At 46.6% G+C, this 19,278-nt stretch overlaps 1 protein-coding gene across 2 annotated transcripts in view; it reads left to right on the forward strand.

Annotated features, from left to right (window-relative positions):
• Positions 1–17,300, forward strand: part of mdka (midkine a) — a 72,339-nt gene extending 55,039 nt beyond the window's left edge. For both annotated transcript variants that reach the window (XM_078415107.1, XM_078415108.1), the window contains exons 2-5: positions 3,017–3,105; positions 5,568–5,735; positions 6,602–6,760; positions 16,558–17,300. In XM_078415107.1, the coding sequence (XP_078271233.1) occupies positions 3,018–3,105; positions 5,568–5,735; positions 6,602–6,760; positions 16,558–16,583 (441 nt within the window). In that variant the 5' untranslated portion in view covers position 3,017 and the 3' untranslated portion in view covers positions 16,584–17,300. The remainder of the gene's footprint in view (positions 1–3,016; positions 3,106–5,567; positions 5,736–6,601; positions 6,761–16,557) is intronic.
• Positions 17,301–19,278: the final 1,978 nt, after the last annotated feature.

The following is a 19,278-nucleotide window of genomic DNA, read 5'->3' on the forward strand; positions in this document are numbered from 1 at the left end:
GATTCAGACCTTCAGCGTTGTCTGTGTACTTTCAACGCCCTCCATGTGACTATGTAGATTTGGCCCCAGTGCTCTGGATTCTGCCCACATCACAAAAGGCATACAGGTTGTGAGGTTAATTGGCTGCTGTGAATTGCCCCTAGCTTGGGTGCGTGGTAAGGACAGTCAGTGTGTGTTAGTTGGCTTTCTGAGCGGTCCGCTTGCAGGGAAATAATCTGGAGAATGGAACTAATGAGGTTGTTCTGTTCCGAGAGCCAGCATGGACTCGGTGGGCTGAGTGGCCTCATTCCCTTTCGTAAGCAAATATGAAAAAGACGCATTTAGATTTCTCAACTACAGAATGTCCAAAAACGCTGCAGGAGAGCAAAGTGTTTAGTTGAAGTGTTGATAACGTTGAAATAAAGGAGCCACACCAATTAATGTACAATTAATTACAAAGCACAGAGTTTAGATTGTTAATGTCTGATGCCTTTAAAAGTGCCTGTGTTTCTAGTAGAAAAATGGATCTTAAAAGTTCGGAAGAAATCTTCCCAATACCTCTCTGCCCATCCCCCTCAACCTTTCCCATATGTTTATGATTCCTGGATAAAAGTAGCTTGTCAGTGTTCCCTTGTTCATTAACATGATTGAATGCCGCATGTTTGTTTTCAAAAAAGACTGTCTGCTGCCTTTGGGACACCCAGCTGGCGACCATTAAATGATTAGAACCATTTCATAGGGAGTGATGCAGGCTGGAACACAGTGTGATAAATAATCTACCCTTTCAGTCTACAAATCCAGGATTGGCTGGTGCCAACCGATCGTGCACCTGGAAGCTGGGTTAACAACGGTTGCTTGTTCAGGATTGACATGCTGGGGGCAATCCTGGCAGAACTGTTACATACTTCATTAAGCCCATCGGCAACTTCTATTGAATAACTGCCCTTCATGTCTGCAAAGCACTATTCATATCAGCTTCAATCCAAAGCTTCAGATGGGCTGACTTTGAAATGGAACTTGCTTCCTTTGCCCGTTGCCAATGATTCCCAGGTGCTTCAGAACAATCAAGGCAGTGAATGGGTGAAGCCTCACAGAATGCAATTGTGAGGTGGTTTATTTCTGGTTCTCTGCACTTGACCATTTATTGATGACTGTGTGTTCAGTTTCGCAGGGAACGACTAGTTGTATTCTGCAGTCGATTCTAATTCAGGCACAATTATCCTAATTAATGATTAGTGGAATATTTTCCTCTTTGCAAAGTTGGGGGAATTTATTCATTTCATTTTGCCCAAAAAGGTCAGAATTCTTTACATGCAAGAAAAATGGCAAGCTCTATTGTGGCGCAAAGATTACTATTGATTCTGATTACATGTGGCTGTCGAGTAAGCTCATTGTCAGTATCATCTGTTTTATCGATGAATTTACTTGACAGTTTACACCATGAGGGTACAAGTCAGTTGATAAATTTATAAATTTGCACACAATTAATTCCTCAAGATAGACATTGCTCAAGGAAATTAATTGACAATTAAAATTGCTCCAACCTGTATTTAAACCAAAGATAATAGAGCAGAGCAAGATAGACCACTCGACCCTAAAAACCGTAGTATGTCATGATGCCATTTTAGTAGGCAGAAACTTGCAGAAACATTTAAAAAGAAAAATAATAAAAATCTGTGAATTGATAGATGAGATATATTCTGCATTTTTATGATATCATCACACATACTGTTCCCTCCAAAACACTGATTACACTGCGAGAGGCATAGCGAACGGCGGGTTTTGCTTACTAAAATGGCGGACGTTGCACTCTGTTACGTACTACACTTCAGTATAGGCGATTTCAACGGAGTTGGTTCATCTTCCTCCTCTAGTATCTTTGATTTAAACTAATCGGCCCATCTAGAGAAAACCAGACTATATTTTAACATTTGTAAACTGATTTTTAAAAAGTTACAAATGAAATACTCCTTGGCAAACTGATGGTTAGTTGAAATGTAGGCTGGTTTTCTCTTGTTGAGCTAGTTAGTACAGTCAGGTTTTCATTAAATGGAACAATTATAGTTGTTATTTCATTTCCTTAATTAATCTTTGGCCCTGAAGGGGAAGAGGGCATAAATTTGAACAATGTCACCTGTCGACCAAAGGAAGAATAAAGTTGCCTGTATTTAAATTGCAAGCAACAACGGACTGTTGATGATTGAATAACAAATCATTTGATATTACAGTACAGATGCTCGACTTACAATGCTTCGTCTTACGATATTTCGACTTTACGCTGGTGCAAACGCTGGGCAACGGCAGCGAGCCGCAGTTCGCTTCTGGTCACGTGATCACGTGTATTCAATGCATTTTCGACTTACGATATTTTCGGTTTACGATGGGTTTTGCGGAACTAACCCCATTGTAAGTTGGAGTAGCTGTATTCTGATGTCAATTATAAGAGTGGCATATTAAAACTGACCAATCATAGATTCCTTTCTTTACCTGTTGAATCTTGATACGTTAGTGAGACCATGGTTGTGGGGTGACTCCCAGACTCTACACCTTCTTTGCCCTTCCTCAGTTGGTTACTGAGGGAAGTGTGGAATGGGCTTATAACCTGTAATGCCATTGTGCCAAATTGCTTCAATTATTTCTTATCTGATGGAGTCTTTCCTTCAGAGGTGAATGTAAGCCGGTACAAGATACCAGTAGTGAAGTGGTTGATGCAATCAGTGTAAAATGGGTTAAGTTTGCACTATTTTTAACAAGTTTAAGTTACTTTCTCCTTTATCTGCTTACCTTGGTGTTTACTGTGGGTAAGTTTTTTTGTGGCCCTTTAAGAAGCCATTGATGAAGATGTCTGAACAGCAAAAACAGGGGCAAGATGTTAATTCTCTATTGTAGATGGTTTGGTGGCAATCCTGTTCCCAGAGCCATCGTCCATTTTGAGATGCTGAAAGTTCGGGCTCGTGGCCTTCGTCTGTATGAGCTGCATCGTGTCATCACTGTTGGACATTGGGAAATGACGCAGGATTGTTGTGTTTCTTCCCAGGATGCAGCCCCGCGTCCTTTTCTCGCTGGCCTTCATGCTGATGCTCGTCCTGATGGCAGGAAGCTCGGATGCTGGAAGGACCAAGAAAGGTGAGTGTGGCACAACAGAACCCGTGGGCTCTTGTGTTAACGCAGGGTGCAGGCAACAATCCCACTTTTACCCCATTGTTGACCTGATGAGAATTTCTGATGAAAGAAATTGCCACTCGGGTCCATTGCAAAATCTTTCATCTCTCATCTTATACCTATGCTCTCTAGTTTTAGGTTCCCATGCCCTGGGGAAAGGGACTGTGGCTGTTCACCTTGTGTGTGTCCTTCATGATTTTGTGTATCTCTATAAGGTCAAAGGACAGTCTCTTATGACCACAATGTGTGCCCCATTGATAACTAGCCTTCAGCCAGTGAGACAAGGCAGCCAAGTGTGCCAGCAATGAATGAAGAGTTTCCTTGGACAGACTGGTTAATAACCTGTGCATGTAGCTATATATTAGCTGGTAGAAGGATCGGAAGGCAATTGAGGAATTTTTTTTTCACCAAAAGAGTCAAGAACTTGCTGCCTATAAAGGCCATGGAGGCAGAACATCCCTGTCACAGTTAAAATGTACTTGGAGAAACAGTAGGAGTTATAAGCCACATGGTATAGTGAAGTAGAAAATGGAAGTGGCTACAATAGTTCAATTTCTGTCATGCATGGACATGGTGGATTCAGTGGCCCGCTTTGTGCTGTAAATCAACATCTTCCTATGATTGTCACTAATTCAGTTTTGGGACTGGGCAACACCGGCATTTGTTGTTGTCCATCCATAAATTGACCTCGGGTGGGGGGGATTAGCTGCCTTCTTGAATGTTGCAGGTATTTACAGTACTACGAGCAATTATTACTCACCTCTGCCTGGAAAGTTAAACAGCTTATCAGTCCAAGAGCTTGCACTTCCTTAGCATCCTATATCAGGGCTCATTCAGAAATTCAACTGTACAATATCTACTGCGCCTTCATCAACCACCACTTATTCAATGTGTTACAATAGACAATAGGTGCAGGAGTAGGCCATTCAACCCTTCGAGCCAGCACCACCATTCAATGCGATCATGGCTGATCACTCTCAATCAGTACCCCGTTCCTGCCTTCTCCCCATACCCCCTCACTCCGCTATCCTTAAGAGCTCTATCCAGCTCTCTCTTGAAAGCATCCAACGAACTGGCCTCCACTGCCTTCTGAGGCAGAGAATTCCACACCTTCACCACTGTCTGACTGAAAAAGTTCTTCCTCATCTCTGTTCTAAATGGCCTACCCCTTATTCTTAAACTGTGGCCCCTTGTTCTGGACTCCCCCAACATTGGGAACATGTTTCCTGCCTCTAATGTGTCCAATCCCCTAATTATCTTATATGTTTCAATAAGATCCCCCCTCATCCTTCTAAATTCCAGTGTATACAAGCCCAATCGCTCCAGCCTTTCAACATACGACAGTCCCGCCATTCCGGGAATTAACCTAGTGAACCTACGCTGCACGCCCTCCATAGCAAGAATATCCTTCCTCAAATTTGGAGACCAAAACTGCACACAGTACTCCAGGTGCGGTCTCACCAGGGCCCGGTACAACTGTAGAAGGACCTCTTTGCTCCTATACTCAACTCCTCTTGTTATGAAGGCCAACATTCCATTGGCTTTCTTCACTGCCTGCTGTACCTGCATGCTTCCTTTCATTGACTGATGCACTAGGACACCCAGATCTCGTTGAACTCCCCCTCCTCCTAACTTGACACCCTTCAGATAATAATCTGCCTTTCTATTCTTACTTCCAAAGTGAATAACCTCACACTTATCTACATTAAACTGCATCTGCCATGTATCCACCCACTCACACAACCTGTCCAAGTCACCTTGCAGCCTTATTGCATCTTCCTCACAGTTCACACTACCCCCCAGCTTAGTATCAAATCGAAAAGAAAGGACCTCCATTTCCAAAAGCCTTGGCAATTCTTCATTAACCATTAATCTCATCTTTAAATAGTACGCTCCTTACACATTCAACCATTTACCTACATATATTGCCAAATAAACTGACCCATAATTCCCTACTTATTACCTTTATTAAAAGTTAGCCTCAACAAGGGTTTTCTCCATTCATTGTTCATAACTTCCAATGAAAAAATAGGTTAAGGTCAGGATCGAACCTGGGTCTCTGGCATTGTGCCACCTTTTTATTGGTGTGCTGTTTTTTATTGGAAGGATCGCTTGAGATGGGATGGATGATCTTCATCCTCAGTACCAACCAGCAGAAGAGGATAGCTCTGGTGCCAAGACCCAAATAAAGAGCTTTGAACTATCAAGTATCATGTATCTATAGACAGTAATCGGCTCGATTGTAATCATGTGTCGTCTTTCCGCTGACTGGATAGGCCGCAACAAATCTTTTCACTGTACCTCGGCACACAGGACAATAAACTGAACTGAGCCGGCAAGTCTCTTTCAACACCCCCACCCCTCCCCCCTTTCCCCTCACCCACAACATAATCCATCGGCTGACTGCTGCTTGTGTTCCACTCCAGAAAAAGGAAAGAAATCCAACTCTGCCTGCAAGGAGTGGGAGTGGGGAGTGTGCGAGCCAGCATCAGGTGACTGTGGCACCGGCCTGCGTGAGGGATCCTGCAAGGAGAGCGATGACACCAAGACCGTGAAGTGCAAGGTGCCCTGTAACTGGAAGAAACAATTTGGAAGTAAGTACTTTTTTTTTTGAAATGCTGTGTCTCATTTTCTCAGTCTTTTACGTTTTCCCTCCACCACCCCCAACGGAAATGCATCGTTCCCAAAGATCTGCATTCAGACCTCAGCCTCTGGCGACTTTTAACTGGCTGTGGGGAGGTGGATAAGAGTTGCAGCAACTCCCTGACATTCCTAAAACCCGAGGAGGCAGAGGGAAAAGCTCACGTTATTATTAGGTCAATTAACCTTGGCTCCTTTATTCAAAGTAATGGGCTCACTTCACCAAAACCATATGTTTTTGGAAGCAATTAGTCACCTGGTTGATATTATGGGCTCATAGACCCTTATTCTACATTATTTCCAGTGACTACTTTAAATTGCCCACTGCTGCAATACAGCTATGAACCTGGAGCTTAATGAATGGCAGTTGCGATAATGGGGTAATTTTAGAGTGTTATCACACCATTTCTTTTCTTGGTTGGGCAAAATTATTTTTCTGCCCTCCTTCGTTTAGGCAAATCGATATAACCTGATAAATGACTAATCACTTGTTTGCCTTTTCTAACACTCTGCTTATGATTTTCATCTGTTGCTTCCTCACATACATACATACCCACCCTTACTCTTCCACTTTGTTCTGCCACTTCTGCATGCATTCACCCTCTCCACTCATGCATGCTTCCTTTCGTTCTTGCGTTCATAATGCAGCATTGGTTTGTGTAATGAACAGGGTCAATGACTGAATACTGGCCGTTGGACCTGGGTGACTTTCACCCATCAAGCACTCCGGGGTAGGTACTCGACATTAGTGGTCGAGCTTCCGAGGCCTGAGAATCAAACCAACTAGTCCTGGTTTCCTGACCTCGAACTGTTTCCACAGGTGACTGCAAGTACAAGTTTGGAAACTGGGGAGAGTGTGACACTGAGACTGGCCTCAAGACTCGCAATGGCACTCTAAAGAAGGCTCTGTTCAACGCGGAGTGTGAGCAGGCAGTGAAGGTCACAAAGTCCTGTGATAAGTCCAAGTCAAAATCAAAAGGTCAGTGTTCACCCTGCTGAGCGAAGGGGCAAGAAATGTGTTTGTAATGTCTGCTATCTTCAGATAAAGGGCTCACAATAGCGAATTATAACTCCTTCCTGCAACTAAGGATGCTAGTTTACAAATGTTCAGAGATAAATGAACTAAGAACATCTTGCCGAATACTTACCATTACTAACACCCCTGATGTTTACTTGAAAGGGTGACGGCTCTGGAGAACAAGTAGTTGCTGCAAGTTTAGGGGTTTTAAAAGGAAGAAGAGTGTGTAAGATTGGGATTTACGGTTTTGAAGTTGGCCTTTTTACAGCCATGTCCCATTTTAGATTGCCACTCTCAGCATTTGGTGAAGAGACTTGTCGATTGTTTGTAGATGGTCGAGCTGAAGAATATAATTGGAGGTGGGAAGGCCGGAATAATCGCATTGCAGGTTTCCTCGAATACCTTGATGTGGCAGAATGCCAAGGTTCACACTAATAATGCCAGTTTAGGAGATTGGAGAGTACGGTTGCCAACTGTCCCGTATTAGCCGGAACATCCTGTATATTGGGCTAAATTGGTTTGTTTGTACAGGACCTCCCTTGTCCCGTTTTAGGCCTGGGGGGCACTGTAGGCCCGGACACTCTTGGCCCGGGGGCTGCTGTAGGCCCGGACACTCGAGGTCCGGCGGCCACTGTAGGCCCGGACACTGTAGGCCCGGACACTGTATGCCCAGGGGCCGCTGTAGGCCTGGGCACTGTACGCCCGGACACTCTTGGCCCGGAGGCTGCTGTAGGCCCGGACTCTCTAGACCCAGGGGCTGCTATAGGCCCGGATACTGTGAGCCCGGACAGTGTAGGGCCTGAGGCCCGGGCGCCGCCTAACTGAGGTTGCATAGCAACCCACCTCCCAGCCCGGATGGCCGCCATTGGTGCAGCGGGAGTATGTGGCCACTAGCTGGGTGAGGTCACGTGGGGCGCCGGGCGGGGATGTCACCTTTTGTCCATTATTTGGGAGTGAGAAAGTTGGCGACCCGACTGGAGAGCCACTGCTTGGTCAGGTCTTCTTAGAGCAGTTGAGGCTTCTGTGGAGAGGAAGGGTCTTGGTGGATAGGGAGAGAGTGCATCAATTGAAAAACTAAATTGTCAAATGCTATAAGAGAAAATGGCAAATATTGGCCAAGTTTCAGGCCAAGTATAAGAAGTGAAGGCAGATGTACAGCTGAAGTCCATTTTAAATGATGAAAGAATCTCATAACTGCTCTATGCATGGTCGAGAGGTTGGGGCAGAGGAGAGGTTGAACAGCTACATTCTTGTAACAAACAAGAGCCTGGAGTTAGTCTGACATTGCTGCCACCAGGATTGTTTTCCTCTGGTACACTGGAGACTGAGATGTAACCTGATAGATGTTTATAAAATGGTGAGTAGGGTAGATAGTCACAGATTGAAGTGTCAAATACTAGAGGCCATAGCTTTAAGGTGAGAGGGGGAAAGAAGATTTGTGAAGCTTTTTTTTATACTAGGAATGACAGGTGCTTTGAACTTCCAGGGGAGATAGTAGAATCAGATATGACAGCAAATTTTAAGAAACATTTAAACAGTCACATGAACATGCAGGGAATAGAGGGGTGCAGACCATATGCAAACAGATTGGATGCATTTAGACTGGTATCACAGTCAGCATGGTGGTGGTGGGCCAATGGGCCTGTTCGTGAGCTGCACTGTTCTATATGTAATTGCACAAATAACAAAGACCTTTCACTTTGATGGTTCTTTTTTAGATTTCCAATGAAAGTAAGCAACCCCAATATTAGGTGATAACCTGGTCCAAAACAATCTAGTTAATGGAAGAAAATGATTAAATAAAAAATGTGGTGTAAGAAAATAACTGCAGATGCTGGTATGGCGAGTCCGGAAACTTGTTGGTTGTAGAAGAAGTTTATTGCAGCCGCAATATTCGAATACAGAGTTAATCAACAAGGTAAAGGACAACCATCAAAAACTTACTGTCTTCTTCGAAGACTTCGCCGAACTAACTATTTCGGGCGCCAAACGCGCACATGACATCGCTGGCCAATCAGCGATGTCGCTCCCTGGACCAATCCCCATGGTCGCGTTCACACGTGACCTCGCTGGCCAATCCGAGGGTTCGACGACCTGGACCATTCTCTATGGTCGCTACATGACCCCCCCCAGAACCCGAGGTGCGGAACCTAGCAGGGAGCCGGATTTCGCGACCATAACGAGTACGGAGAGGGACAGCCTGAACCACAGGAGCCGGGGGTTCCGGACTTGGCGGAACAGCCGGAACGGGAGGTCCTGGAGGAACTAACGGAACGGGGGGTCCTGGAGGAACTGCCGGAACGGGGGGTCCTGGAGGAACTGTCGGAACGGGGGGTCCTGGACTGAGCGGAACTAACGGAGGTCGGCCTCTCCTAGGGGTTTGACCGACCAGGACTGGTTAATCCGGATCCAAATGTGCAGGTTTGAGCCGGGACACCGAGACGAGCTCACTCTTGCCGCACATGTCTAAGGTGAAGGTAGCCGTTCCCTTACGCAAAACCCGGAACGGCCCTTGATAGACCCTCTGCAACGGGGCGCGATGGGAATCTTTTCGCAGAAAAACGAACTCACAGTCCTTCAGGGAAGGCGGTTCATGTACCATGGGACACCCATGACGTGAAGTCGGAACTGGAGCCAGGGAGCCCACCCGTTCCCGGAGAGATGCTAACACTGATGGGACTGTAGGCAGCTGGTCTGAAGGGTCCGGAAACAGATCTCCGGGTACTCGAAGTGTCGAGCCATATACTAGCTCTGCGGACGACGCACCGAGATCTAGCTTAGGAGCAGTCCGGATGCCCAAAAGAACCCAAGGGAGCTGGTCTACCCAGTCCGGGCCTTCAAGCCTTGCACTGAGGGACGCCTTAAGTTGGCGGTGGAACCTTTCCACGAGTCCATTTGCCTGGGGGTGATATGCAGTAGTGGGTTGTAACTTGGACCCGTACAGTTCTGCGAGCGCGGCCCAGAGGGACGAAGTGAATTGTGGGCCTCTGTCAGTGGTAATAACTGCCGGGACCCCGAAACGAGCTACCCAATGAAGGGCCAAAGTCCTAGCACAAGACGCTGACGAAATATCAGACAATGGGAAAGCCTCTGGCCACCGGGTGAACCGATCCACCACCGTGAGGAGGTGGGTGTAGCCCCGGGAGGAAGGCAAAGGACCGACCAAATCCACGTGGATGTGGAAAAAACGAACAGCCGGGACCTCGAAATCCTGTACGGGGGGCTGGACATGGCGCTGGACTTTAGCGGTCTGACAGGGAACGCAGGCACGCGCCCAACCCGCTACCTGTTTCCGTAGGCCATGCCAGACAAACCGAGCTGCTACCAAAGCAGAGGTGGAGCGGATGGACGGGTGCGCCAGCCCATGAATGGCATCGAAAACCCGGCGCTGAAGGGAGGGCGGTACTACCGGCCTGGGACGGGGAAGAGAAACATCGCACCAGACTTTTGTGCCTTCTGACCCACAAGCTACCTGGGCCAACTTCAATCCCGAAGTGGTGGACTGGTATGCCGAAGCGGTATCCGCTAGAAGCTGTGCCTCCGCAAGCTCTTGGGGATCCACTTCGCAGTCCACCGCCGAAATAGGGGGAAAAGCAGGTCTAGACAGGGCGTCAGCAACGGCATTAAGCTTACCCGCAACATGACGGACATCGGTGGTGAATTCTGAGATAGCAGTCAGGTGCCGCTGCTGGCGGGCCGACCATGGGTCAGACAATTTGACAAAAGCAAATGTTAATGGTTTATGGTCCGTAAAGGCCACAAATGGGCGGCCCTCAAGGAAGTACCTGAAATGACGAACAGCTAAATAGAGGGCCAAAAGCTCTCGGTCAAATGCGCTATACTTCAGCTCAGCCGAATTTAGTTGCCGGCTGAAAAACGCCAAAGGCTGCCAACGGCCACCGACCTGCTGCTCCAGAACCCCGCCCACCGCCACGTCAGAGGCGTCAACCGTCAGGGCTGTGGGGGCGGAGGGGCTCGGGTGGACCAACATGGTGGCGTCTGCCAAAGCTGCCTTAGCTGCTGTAAAAGCCGACTCTGCGGTCGGGGACCATATCAACTCTACCGGATTCCCTGCAAGGCATTGGAAGAGCGGGCGCATGACCCGCGCAGCTGCCGGAACGAACCTATGGTAGAAATTAACCATGCCTACGAACTTCTGTAGCCCTTTTACTGTGGTGGGCCTAGGAAATGCCCGGATAGCCTCCACCTTTTCGGGCAAAGGGGAGGCGCCGGCAGGGGTAATTCTGTGCCCTAGAAAATCAAGAGCAGGAAGGCCGAATTGACATTTGGAGGGTTGGATTATGAGCCCGTGGTCTTGGAGCCGCTGGAAAACGGTCCGCAAGTGGGCCTGGTGTTCCTGTACTGAGGTGCTGGCAACCAGGATGTCGTCTAAATAAATAAACAAAAAGGGTAAACCCCGGCCCACGCGGTCCATCAGTCGTTGGAAAGCCTGTGCCGCGTTCTTTAAACCGAAAGGCATACGCAACCATTCAAACAACCCGAACGGAGTAATCGTTGCAGTTTTCTGTATGTCCTCCGGTCGCACCGGGATCTGGAGGTATCCTCGCACCAAATCGATTTTGGAGAACACCACCGCTCCTTCCAGCCCAGATGAAAAGTCCTGTAAGTGCGGTATGGGGTAGCGATCAGCTGTGGTGACAGCATTGAGACGCCGATAATCGCCACATGGTCTCCACCCCCCAGATGCCTTGGAGACCATATGTAACGGCGAGGCCCACGGGCTGTCAGACTGACGAACAATTCCCATTTCCTCCATCTTCCTGAACTCTGCCCGTGCCACCACCAGTTTGTCTGGCGGTAGCCTCCTGGCCCGAGCGAAAACAGGAGGGCCTTCGGTGCGGATGTGATGGACCACGCCGTGCTTGGCCGAAGACGTGTCGAAACGTTGAATGAGCAGCTCTGGAAACTCCGCCAGAATCTCAGCATATGAGTCGGGGGCCGCGACGACGGCCTGGACAGTAGGGCTGGGCGAGGAGGCGATTGTCGGAGCGACGTGCTCATCTTCGGCGGAGGGTCGGAGGTCGTTACCGCGGACATCAGGGACCAGTGAAAAAGCCCAGAGAAAATCTGCTCCCAAGATCGCTTGTTTGACGTCGGCTATGATGAATGGCCATTCGTACGTGCGGAGGCCTAACACAAGGGACATCTTCCGTATACCGAAAGTGCGAATTGGGCTGCCATTAACCGCGATGAGGGTGGGACCTGTCTTACCCGATCTGGTTTCGAGGTCGGTCGGCGGCACTATACTGACGATGGCTCCCGTGTCCACCAAAAATTCTGTGTCCGTGAATCGATCATGGACATAGAGGCGCCGGTTCTGGCCAATCGTAACTGCCCCTATGTACGATCGGCCGAGGCATTTCCCGCGAAGGTACAAGGTGAGCGGCAGTTGCGGGATTCGCTACCCCATCGTAGGTGATAATAGCACCAGCCGCGCTTGTGCGGATCTTTTTGGCGGGCTTTCGGAGAATTGGCGGGAGACGTGGCGCCATCTTGCCGTCGCTGTGGCGTGGTCACTGATGTCGAGACCTTGTTGATCGAACCGCTTGCCTGGTCCTTTGCCTTGTTTTTAGCCGCTATGAGCGCGTCCGCTTTCGCTGCATATGCTTCGGGGTCCTTAAAAGAACAATCCGTGAGCAGCAGTCGGACATCCTCAGGAAGCTTCTCGCGGAATGCCTGTTCGAACATAGGGCAATCCGTATGCTCACCGGCTAGCATCATCATTTCGGACATGAGGACGGAAGGCAGTCGGTCTCCAAGATCCGGTAGGTGCAGAAGTCTTGCCGCACCACCATGCTTATTAAACCCGAAGATTCGCAGTAATACTTTCTTCAGGGCCTCGTACTTGCTTTCCGCAGGTGGATTAACGATGAACCGCATCACGCGCGTGGTCGTCTCCGATGATAGAGCGCTGACGAGGTAGTAATACCTCGTGGAGTCGTCCGATATCTTCTTTATATGAAATTGAGCTTCGGTGTGTATAAACCAAGATTGCGGTGCGTGCGTCCAAAACCACGGAAGGTGAACGCTTACCGCGCTTGACTCCGGTGTGCCCGGCGCGGCCATCGCCGACGAGGCGTCGGGTCCCTGCATAGTCGGTGATCGTCCAGATCACGTCGGGGTCACCAATATGGCGAGTCCGGAAACTTGTTGGTTGTAGAAGAAGTTTATTGCAGCCGCAATATTCGAATACAGAGTTAATCAACAAGGTAAAGGACAACCATCAAAAACTTACTGTCTTCTTCGAAGACTTCGCCGAACTAACTATTTCGGGCGCCAAACGCGCACATGACATCGCTGGCCAATCAGCGATGTCGCTCCCTGGACCAATCCCCATGGTCGCGTTCACACGTGACCTCGCTGGCCAATCCGAGGGTTCGACGACCTGGACCATTCTCTATGGTCGCTACACTGGTACAAATCAAAGGTATTTATTCACAAAATGCTGGAGTAACTCAGCAGGTCAGGCAGCATCTCAGGAGAGAAGGAATGGGTGATGTTTCGGGTCGAGACCCTTCTTCAGACTGTTCAGTGTTGTTCCTGAATCTTTCGGTGTTGTTGATGAAGGAGCTTTTTTTAGTTGGGGATTTAAAATAGATTTACCTGCAGGCGAGAGAACAGAGTTGGCATGGAGTTGTGGCAAAATGGTTGGAGCTTACAAAATAATTTAAAACAATATATAAAGAGGTGCTCTGGCAGGAAAATACCTTGGCAAAAGGTAGCCTTTTTTAACGACATTCCAAGATTAGAAATTGTTTATGGCAGAGGTTAATAAGGATCATCCGAAGAAAACCTGTGAGCCAAGCAAGGAAATGAATTTAGATTAGTTAATGAAATTAAGGTTAATTGGACATTTGTGAGTGCACAGAATGGTGAGGGCAAAAGAGGTAAAAGCAATAAAGAATGCTATTTTTGTCAGTGGATATCGGAAAGTGCAGAAGCAGACATTGCTGAACAGGATGTGACGGTTTAACAATTTATATAAGGAAATGCTGATATCGGGGCAAAGAGTTTCACCTCAGGATTGGAGAAGGGAATAAAATTAACATCTGCAACTGGATACCTGAACATAAACAAAAATGAGAATAAGCAAACAGAATGAAGGAGAGTCATACAAGGGCAATTGGAAATAATTGTTTGGTGATTATTGATGTTGAGAAGGGGAAGGATGGAAGATGAAAGGCATGGATTTCAGAGAGACAAAGGATTCAGAGAAAAGAGTTTGAAAAGGAATGGGATTGAACTGAAAATCTAGAATGTGCAGGTAATAAAAATGTGAAATAAAAATGCCAAAATACTCAAAACACTCAGTGGGTATAAGAAAATAACTGCAGATGCTGGTACAAATCGAAGATATTTATTCACAAAATGCTGGAGTAACTCAGCAGGTCAGGCAGCATCGCAGGAGAGAAGGAATGGGTGACATTTCGGGTCGAGACCCTTCTTCAAAACACTCAGTGGGGTTAGGCAGCACCTGTGGAGAGAGAAACCATGAATGTTTTATCAAAAGATTTGCAGGAGTGTTAAATAGATCACATTGAATGAGTGAGGGAACACAAGAGTATGACTGATTGGGAAGTGATCTTAGCCAAGGAATATAATTAGGGGCAGCACGGTGGAGCAGCAGTAGATTTGCTGCATCACAGCGCCAGAGACCTGGGTTCGATCCTGACTATGGGCGCTTGACCGTACAGAGTTTGAATGTTCTCCCCGTGACCTTGTGTGCATTTTCACCAGGAGCTCCGATTTCCTCCCACACTCCAAAGACGTAAGGTTTGTAGGTTAATAGGCTGCAAATTGTCCCAAGTGTGTATAGGGTAGTGTTCGTGTACAGGTGTTGCTGGTCGGTGCGGACTCGGTGGGCCGAAGGGCCTGTTTCCTCGCTGTATCTCTAAACTAATCTAAAGTGGAGATAGACACAAAATGCTGGAGTAACTCAGCGGGACAGGCAACATCTCTGGAGAGAAGGAATGGGTGACGTTTCAGGTCGAGACCCTTGTCAGAGTGGTATAAACGAAAGTGGAATTGTACTGGTCTGCAGGTAGTAATTGTATTTACAAATCAATCGCCTGATTCAGAATTCACAATTTTACCGAAGCCAGTTAACCTACAAATCTATACGTCCTTGGAGTGTGGGACGAAACCGGAGCACCCGGAGAAAACCCACATGGTCCCAGAGGGAGACCGTACAAACTCCGTACAGGCAGCACCCGTAGTCAGGATTGAACCCAGGTCTCTGGCGCTGTAAGGCAGCAACTCTTCCATTGCACCACTATGCCATCCCCAAGGGTCACTGTGCCGCCTTCAAGATCAGTGATTCAGCCTGCATTTGGATTCACCCTGCAAATGTTTCCATCTTTCTCAGTTTTGGACCCGGTGACTGAGCCTCAACAACCTCCCTGGGTAGAGAATTGCCAAGATTTGCAACCCGCTGGATAAAGACATTTCCTCTTCACTCTGTCCCGAATAGCTGAACCCTTACTTTGAGGCTGTGACTCCTGAATTGTCACACCCGAGTCAGGAGAAACATGGACATAATCTACCCTGTTAAGCCCGATAAAAAGTTGGCACCTTTTAATGAGATTTCCTTTCAGTCAGGGGGACACTGGTAGCACTAATCTACAGAACAGAATCCATTGTAGTCCTCTTAGCTGAAGGAAAACAATATATTTTACTAATAATATCAAAAGGAAGTACAGGTCTACCACCAATTTTCCGGTCCACCTTTTCATCTGGAAAAAAACCCTTCCCCAGAACTCCCTCTGAAAATGTGGCCGAGTGAGGTGGTCGATCTCGACCTCATTTGGACTTCCGTGGTGATCGGCGGGTCGAATTTGCCACCTCAGGTTCTCCGGCCCATAGCCGACTACCACGGCCGACTTTGCGGCTCCCCAAGGCCGTGACTTCTGTTGGTCCAACAAAACTGATAATCCCGAAAGGCTCTGGAACCAAGGGTGCCGGAAAATCTGTGGTGGACCTGTATAAATGTCATTATTCCGTCGCAATACACATGATAATAAAACACTCTTGACTAAAGTTACCAAAGCCAACACACTTACCATTTGGTCAGTTTACCAGCTGGCCAAAAGCAACTTGTCAAACATTACTACGGAGTTCATGTTCACTCAGCCATTGAGAACTCATTATGTCATAGGTGCTTAACCAAAATTATGTTTTAGGTTTTTGGGGATATAGTGCAGAAACAGGCCTTTCGGCCCACCCAGTCCACGCCAACCACCTCGTACACTAATACTATCCTACACACTGGGGACAATTTACAATTCTTACCAAAGCCAATTAACCTACAAACCTGTATGTCTTTGGAGTTTGGGAGGAAACCGGAGGTCCCGGAGAAAGCCCACACGGTCACAGGGAGAACGTGCAAACTCCGTACAGACAGCACCCGTAGTCAGGATCGAACCCGGGTCTCTGGGGTTTCTAAGGCAGCAACTCTACAGCCGTGCCACCGTGCTGTGACGTCTTTGAGTGCTCTCGTTTGAAGGAATGCATCCTTAATGCTGAGGGAGGAGGAGCCAGTGTGCATGCTTAGACTGCTTAAACTCTCCTCATATGATAAATGTCCATCCTTGGAATCAGAAGACTAACCAGAACATTAGCCTCTTGTTAACCAGTAGGATGGGTTGTCTTGAGGGTCAGATGGAAGGAAGTTGTATGAGAAAGTTATCTTTCTAAAAACCTAATTGCCAATCTTGTTCTTTTGTATTTTTTTTCAACAGGTAAGAAGGGAAGGAAGGGGATGTGAAGAACCTCCTAGAAATTTGACAGAATAACCCACCTTTTGTTGATCTGAACTGCAGCACAATCTATACAGTCACCCCTCACCAAAATACCTTTTACCAAGCTTTGTTGTAATCCTTTAATCTGTAGAATTTAATGTAAAGGGACAACCTTTTTAAATGGTTGCTTTTCTTTTCTAGTCTCATCGCGTATAAACTTGAGACTTTGGCATGTGTACAGTACATTTCTGCAACAGTATAATTTCAATGTAGAATGCCTTACAAATCTTTAGGATTGTAATAGTTTTTACAATGTATCAACTGTCCTTCTAAATCCCATTCAAAATGATTTTTAGTTTCTCAGTGTTCTTTGCAGAATTTTAGAGCTTTCATTTTCTGACCTTCGCATCTGAATGCATCAAGTATTCTTTTTGTAAAAAAAAAAAACTGTAACTGTTTCTTTTAGAAAAATGTTAAAGCAGTTAGTGATTTGATCAGAAATGGCCACTTTGCTAAACTGACACTGTTGCCCTCTTGACAATGCATGATATTGACACATTAAGATCCCTAATAACACCACACAACTAAATCAGAAAACATTTTTTTTTTAAAGCTGTGAATTGGAGATTTGGAAAGCATAAAATAGCTCATGAAAAATAATACGTTTCCTATCCTAAATGTTTGCCGTTCATTGAGCAGATCTTTGATGAGAGGTTTTTTTCAATAAAATCTTTTTATAAACATATGCTTTTGTGCTTTCTAAGGTGACTGATAATTGCCTTCTTGTTCCTAATGAATAATCAATGTGAATTGGTGGAATTCTCCGTCACAGAGGGCAGTGGAGGCCAAATCACTGGATGGATTTTAGAGAGAGTTAGATAGAGCTCTAGGGGCTAGTGGAATCAAGGGATATGGGGAGAAGGCAGGCACGGGTTATTGATTGTGGACGATCAGCCATGATCACAATGAATGGTGGTGCTGGCTCGAAGGGCCGAATGACCTCCTCCTGCACCTATTTTCTATGTTTCTATGGGTTCAGAAGGAACAAACCATTCTGACTTTAGGAAAGACATTGATATGGTTATTTTGATCAATACACATATAATGCTCAGGATCAAACATCAAGGAAGTTTTGTCATTTTACCATGGGTTCCTCTCTTATTTGGCACCTTATCAAAGGCCTTGTGAAAATCCAAGTAAACTACATCCACTGACTCTCCTTTGTTTATCCTGCTTGTTAATTCCTCAAACAATACCAACAGATTTGTCAGACGAGATCTCCCTTAACAAACCATGCTGACTTTGACATATTATGTGCTTCCAAGTACCCTAAAACCTCATCCTTAATAATGGTCTCCAAAATGGGACCAATTACTGAAGTCAGACTAACAGGCCTATAATTTCCCTTTCTTTTGGCTTGTTTCCTTATTAAACAGTGGAGTTACATTTGCGATTTTCCACTTCTCAGGTGATTCTTGAAAGATCGCCACAAACTCTATGACAACCTTTTTGAGATGGACTGATCCCTGGGGTGTAGTCCATCTGGTCCAGGTGACTTATCCACCTTCAGACCTTTCAGCACCAAGCACCTTGATGTTGCTAGTTGGAGAAATCATTATGGGGAAAAGTTTGGGAGAAGTTATTGCAGGTTTGCCATATTATAAATGTTATCCATCTGTGTGGTGTTTTTTAGAGACTCGATTTGCCAATAAATTGACCACGCCCCATTTCATATTTGACATTTAGTATTAACTAGACCAGGTTGGGCCCAAACTTCTGCATTGGTGCAGCACCCTTTCCTTCCCCCCCCCCTCCCCTGTCCCTCCCCCGTCCCCACCTCCTTCCCCTCCCTCCTTCCCTCTTCCCCTCCCCCCCACTCCATCCCCCTCAACTCTCCTTATCTACCTCCTCCCTCCCCCTCTTCCCTCCACCCCCTCCCTCCCTAGGAGATAGATTTAAACTTTAAAATGTGAATAACTTAAAAAATATTACACCGATTTCAATGAAACTTCTTCCATTAGCAGCAAAGGGACGACAGTGAGTAAGGTGGGCCTAAAATTGTTGCACTATCATGTATCGTTTTGGCTGTAGTTAAGGAACAAACAAACAAACAAACAAACAAACAAACGAGTTTTAGTATATAGATGTCAGCACTGTAGCACATCTGGTAAAGCTGCATGCTCCAGTTTCTTCCCACCTTCCAAAGAGGAGATTAAGAAGCCATAACTAAGACCTTTGTGTCTTCTCCAGCCACAGGCGAGGTCCCAGAGGACTGCAGAGCAGTTAATGTTCCTTTATTTAAGAAGGGAATTAGAGAGACTCCAATGAACAACAGGCCAATGAGCATGTCGGTGGTTGGGAAGCTATTAGAGAGGATTTTATCGGGATAGGATTTACTTCCATTTGGAAGAAAATGAGGTAATGAGGGACAGTCAGCTTGGATTTGTACATGGCAGATCATATTTTAGTAACTTTGAGTTTTTTGAGGAGGTGATAAAGGTGATCGATGAGGGTAGGGTAGTGGATTTTGCCTACATGGATTTCAGTAAAGCATTTGATAAAGTCCCCCATGGTAGGCTGCTACAGAAGATCCAGATGCATGGGATTGACAGTGACTTGGTCGTATGGATTCAGAAGTGGTTTACTGATAGAAGACAGAGGGTTGTGGTGGAAGGACAATCTTCAGGCTGGAGGTCTGTGACCAGTGGAGTTCTGCAGGGA

The sequence above is a fragment of the Rhinoraja longicauda genome, chromosome 18, assembly GCF_053455715.1.
Source record: "Rhinoraja longicauda isolate Sanriku21f chromosome 18, sRhiLon1.1, whole genome shotgun sequence".
NCBI classification, from domain to species: Eukaryota; Metazoa; Chordata; class Chondrichthyes; order Rajiformes; family Arhynchobatidae; genus Rhinoraja; species Rhinoraja longicauda.